This window comes from Primulina huaijiensis, chromosome 15 (genome assembly GCF_012295235.1).
Source record: "Primulina huaijiensis isolate GDHJ02 chromosome 15, ASM1229523v2, whole genome shotgun sequence".
Taxonomy (NCBI): domain Eukaryota; kingdom Viridiplantae; phylum Streptophyta; class Magnoliopsida; order Lamiales; family Gesneriaceae; genus Primulina; species Primulina huaijiensis.
Window position 1 is genome coordinate 1,908,587 of NC_133320.1, and position 5,159 is coordinate 1,913,745.

Genomic DNA, 5,159 nt, shown 5'->3' on the forward strand with positions numbered 1-5,159 from the left:
TAAGTCACACAATACCCGTATTTCGCCTCGAAGAGTGCCAAACCAAGTTCTAAACTACTTTCAATTTACCAATCAACAAACACAGACAGATCATGTTTTCGGGTATTCAAACAGAACAAATCACACATCTCATTCTCATTCAGGCTCAAAGGGCTAACAATTGACAAATTATTCAAGGAAAGACAGGCCCAACATAAATCAAAGACTGCCTGAATCATTTTTTGTGTTAGTGAACATGTAACTCAACAACAAGTAATCAACATGCAGGTTTTGGAGTCCATTCATACATTTCAAATCAAAAATCACATGAACACTCTCTTAGCATCGGATGTATCAACAATCATAGCAATCGTGAGTTAATGTGTAAACGGTTAAGTAAAGATATCATGCATTTAGATTCGTAATCAAGGAACAACATGTGTTTCGGGTCAACTCTCATCATTGTTTGGTTATTGACTTAATTCCACAATTCTAAAAAAAAATTTAAAAAACTAAAAAATGGACATAAAGACTAAATTAGACTACTAAAGCATCAAATCAAATAAAACACTAAGCAGCAACTCAAATCAAATCAAATCTCACCCCCTAAACTTAAAATATGCATTGTCCTCAATGTATAAACAAGAAAGAACGAGACAATCATACCTCCCACGACGAGCGTCAGTGCTCGCCGCCATCATCATCATCTTCGTCCATGTGCTGGGGTGGAGCCTGTGGAGGAGGTCCTGGATACTGCGGTGGCCATGCAGGTGGCTGGGGAAACATCGAATCCTCGGGACCGATAGGTGGAAACCGCTGAGCAAGCACGGCAGTGAAGTCCATCATGTGGCCCACGAAATAGTCTGTGTGGTGCTGAAGCGAATCCAGCACCTGGCGCTGCTCAACTAGTAATCTCCGCTAGTCCTGCATCTCGTTTTCTAGCCGCTGAAATCTGTCTCCCCTGCGCTGTCTGGCTGCTGCAGGTGGTTGTGGTGGTAACTGTGGCTGTGGAAACTCTTCTTCATCCGGAAACTCATGAGGAACATAAAAGGCCGCTCCAAAGAAGGCGGCAATGGGCGCCTTCGGCTTAAGAACCTGCTCGTCAGATGACCATGTCACGCCGGCCTGTCGGCAGAGCTCAGTAACAATGTGGGGGCATGGAAGAGCGACCGTGGCTAATCCTATGCCGGCTCTCAGAATCGATCCAAAAATAATCTTTCCAAATCAACAGATTTGCCCATTATAATAGCAAAGACAAGGGCAACCTTGTCTTTGGTCACATCGTGGTAGTGCGAGGACGGGAGAATTCGGGCCAACACAAACGATGTCCAAGCACTTGCATTAGGGCCCATGTCTGATTTCTTCAAAGAAATAGGACCGCTTGAGCTCATTTTCCAGGCGGCACCTTCTTGACATAAGGTCCGAATGACCTCTGTATAATCGACACCATCTTCGAGAAATGCATGATATTCGTCTTGGTCGAAGCTAGGCATCTGATAGATCATGTTTATTGTTTGAGAATCAAACGATACCAATTTACCTCGCACCAATACTTTTGACTCGTCGTGGCGTATCCGCATATTAGCATAGAACTCTCGCACAACTGAAATCACAGCATCTATAGGAGGTCGAGCAAATTCAACCCATTCTCGGCGTTCAAGTTCGTCCACAATAACACCCTGGGGGGTTGACAAGTTAAATCCCCTTTCCGGGATAATTGATCTAGTCATGGAGGTCTCATATACCTGTTGGGCTTCCTCATTCCAAAACCTATACGAATCATAACTCGACGAGGAGGAGGCACCCTTTTTNTGAATCATAACTCGTCGAGGAGGAGGCACCCTTTTTCGACTTCTTTTTCGGTGCCATATAAATCAAATATGCGAAGCTCACACCCAAAAAAAAATTCAACAAGTGAAACTCTAGCAGATATAATCTCTCCCACCAACTACTCCGGTAGCAATACAATATACCACCCAAGCACAAATTTACTCAAATCAAAGATGAATACCCGATGCACCCGATACACAATATCAAAAGTTCCCCAAATTGCTTGAACCAATTTCTAATAGATCTGAAAATTTAAAGAAATCTGGAGACAACCTTACTCGAAATAGAAGATGACCGGAAGTAGGAGTTTGGTCGGCGCTTCGGTCGGCGGTGCGTAGAGAAGAGCGGCTGCTGTCGGTGGGCCGGAGGAGTGAGGCGCGGCGGGGGGTGTTTGTGAGGGAGGGAGACGGTGCTCGAAAATTCTGAGGAAGGTTCGCATTTTTTTTTTTATAACAGGTCTCGCGCATATGCGCGTCTGAAACTGGCGCATATGCGCGTAAGTGACGGATATCCGAGTGGGGCTGCTTGTCATCCGCGCATATGCGCGCCTCGAGTGGCGCATATGCGCGGCTTCTTCTGCCTTCCGAGATGGGCTTGGCGCATGTGCGCAACAATAACTCGCGCAGATGCGCGAAACAATCTGTCCATCAATTTTTTTTCGTTTTTCGTTTTTTTTTTACCTGCAAAAAAAATAAAAACTAAAATTAAAATTTGAACGTAGAAAATTGAAATTAATAACTAAGAAATTAAAATACGATAAAAACAACACGAATGCTAAGAAAAATAAATAAATGTGGGTTGCCTCCCACACAGCGCTTGGTTTAACGTCATCAGCCTGACTTTCTCGTCTACTTTGGTTCATCCAGGGGGATGTTGTCCATGTGCCTCACTTCATTGCCAAAATAATGTTTGACCCTTTGACCATTGACTTTAAATGTTTGACCGTTGTTGCACTTCAATTCAATAGCACCATGTGGATACACTGTTTCCACTGTGAATGGTCCAGACCATCGTGATTTTAACTTACCAGGAATCAACCTCAGTCGAGAATTGAACAATAACACCTGTTGTCCTGGTTCGAAGTCTCGTCGAAGAATTCGCTTGTCATGCCATCTCTTGGTTTTCTCCTTGTATATTTTTGCATTCTCGTATGCATCATTCCTGAATTCCTCCATCTCATTCAACTGCAACAGTCGTTGCTCACCAGATGTTCCCATATCAAAATTAAGCTTTTTCACAGCCCAAAAAGCCATGTGCTCTAATTCCAAAGGTAGATGGCAAGCTTTCCCAAAGACCAACCTGTATGGTGACATCCCAATAGGTGTCTTGTATGCAGTCCTGTACGCCACAGAGCATCATCTAGCTTAATCGCCCAATCCTTCCGGTTTGTCTTCACTGTTTTTTCTAAAATCTGCTTGATCTCCCGGTTAGATATTTCTGCTTGCCCATTAGCTTGCGGGTGGTATGCCAGTGTCACCATGTGCTTCACATCATACTTAGCCAATAGTGAGTTAAAAATTTTGTTACAGAAATGCGTACCTTCATCACTGATTATGGCTCTAGGTGTTCCAAATCTTGTGAAGATGTTCCTGTGGACAAACTTAACAACAACTCGAGCATCATTAGTACTGGTGGCGATCGCTTCCACCCATTTGGACACATAATCAACAGCAAGTACTGATCTTACCCACGGAAGATAAGGAATTCACCATCTACAGTGACGCATCTAAGGAAGGTCTGGGATGCGTGCTCATGCAAGAAGGAAGATTGATCGCCTACGCATCAAGGCAGTTGAAACAGCACGAGCAAAACTACCCTACGCATGATCTAGAGCTAGCAGCAGTTGTTTTTGCCTTAAAAATCTGGAAACACTATCTCTATGGCGCCAAGTGCGAAATTTTCACAGATCACCAGAGCCTCAAATACCTGTTTGAAATCAATTCATTATTCTCATTTCTCACCACAGTTATACCTCCCTTCTTAGGCACTACTTGTACTGGTGAAACCCAAGAACTGTCAGATATAGCATAAATAACACCAGCATTTAACAATTTTAATACCTCAGCTCTCACAACCTCCTTCATAGCTGGATTAAACCTCCTCTGATGATCAACACAGGGGGAATAAGAATCATGCATCAAGATTTTATGCATACAAACAGTAGGGCTAATCCCCTTTATGTCAGAAATTGTCCATCCCAAAGCAGATTTAAATTCTCGCAACACCTTCAACAACCTATCTTTTTCATCAATAGTAAGAGCAGAAGATATAATTACCGGATAAGATGAACTCTCATCTAGGAATGCATAGCACAAGTGACTCGGTAAGTCCTTCAATTCAGGGGGCGCTTTTGGTACCTCTTTGCTTGCGTCTTCAAGTAACTCTTCATGCTGAGCATCAATCTTTACTTTAGGCAATGTATTGAGAGCAAGTAACTCCTCTCGCACATTCCAGTCCTCTTCATCCACTGTAGAAGCTGATTCCAACAAGCATCTCTCTAAAGAGTCTTTCGTCATCCTACCTGCACCAACATGAGATACACATGAATCAATTATATCAATACTATTGCAAGTACTTACCTCATTTGGTCCTTTGATGGTGTTGTAGATGTTGAATATGACTTCCTCTCCACCTACTCTCAATGTGAGCTCGCCCTTGTGCACATCAATCAAAGCTTTTCCGGTGGCCAAGAATGGCCTTCCAAAGATAAGTGGTGTCTCCCGGTCTTCTTCCATGTCTAAAATGACAAAATCAGCAGGGAATATGAACTTGTCTACCTTTACCAGCACATCCTCCACTATCCCTCGTGGATATGTAAGTGATCTGTCCGCTAGCTGCAGAGTAATAGTGCTAGGTTTCACCTCGCCAAGCTCCAAGGTCCTGTAAATAGAAAAAGGCATTAAATTAATACTGGCACCTAAATCACACAAAGCTCTATTTACTCTAGAACCACCAATAACACAAGGAATAGTAAAACTCCCTGGATCTTTGAGTTTTTGCGGTAGTTTCCTTTGGAGTATGGCACTGCACTCTTCGGTTAGCTTCACGGTTTCAAATTCTTGAAGTTTCCTCTTCTTGGACATCACATCCTTGATGAACTTAGCATAATTGGGCATTTGCTCCAATGCATCGGCAAATGGGATGTTGATGTGTATTTTCTTAAAGATTTCCAAGAACTTCGCAAACTGATCATCCAGCCCTTTCTTCTTGAGCCTCTGTGGATATGGAAGATTCACCATTGGCAGAGGTTGCTGTTCAAGCACTTTCTTGGGTTCCTCCACTTTCTCTTCTCTAACACTTACACCCTTTCCATCATCTTCCTCAACAAGAGTCTCTAGACTTTCTTCAGC

General features: G+C 43.1%; 1 protein-coding gene across 1 annotated transcript in view; it reads right to left on the bottom strand.

The window, feature by feature from the left end:
- LOC140958789 (uncharacterized) overlaps positions 1-5,159 on the bottom strand; it is a 9,787-nt gene that overhangs the window by 2,911 nt on the left and 1,717 nt on the right. Inside the window, exon 2 of the mRNA XM_073416355.1 lies at positions 4,086-5,152. Within this exon, the coding sequence (XP_073272456.1) occupies positions 4,086-5,152 (1,067 nt within the window). The remainder of the gene's footprint in view (positions 1-4,085; positions 5,153-5,159) is intronic.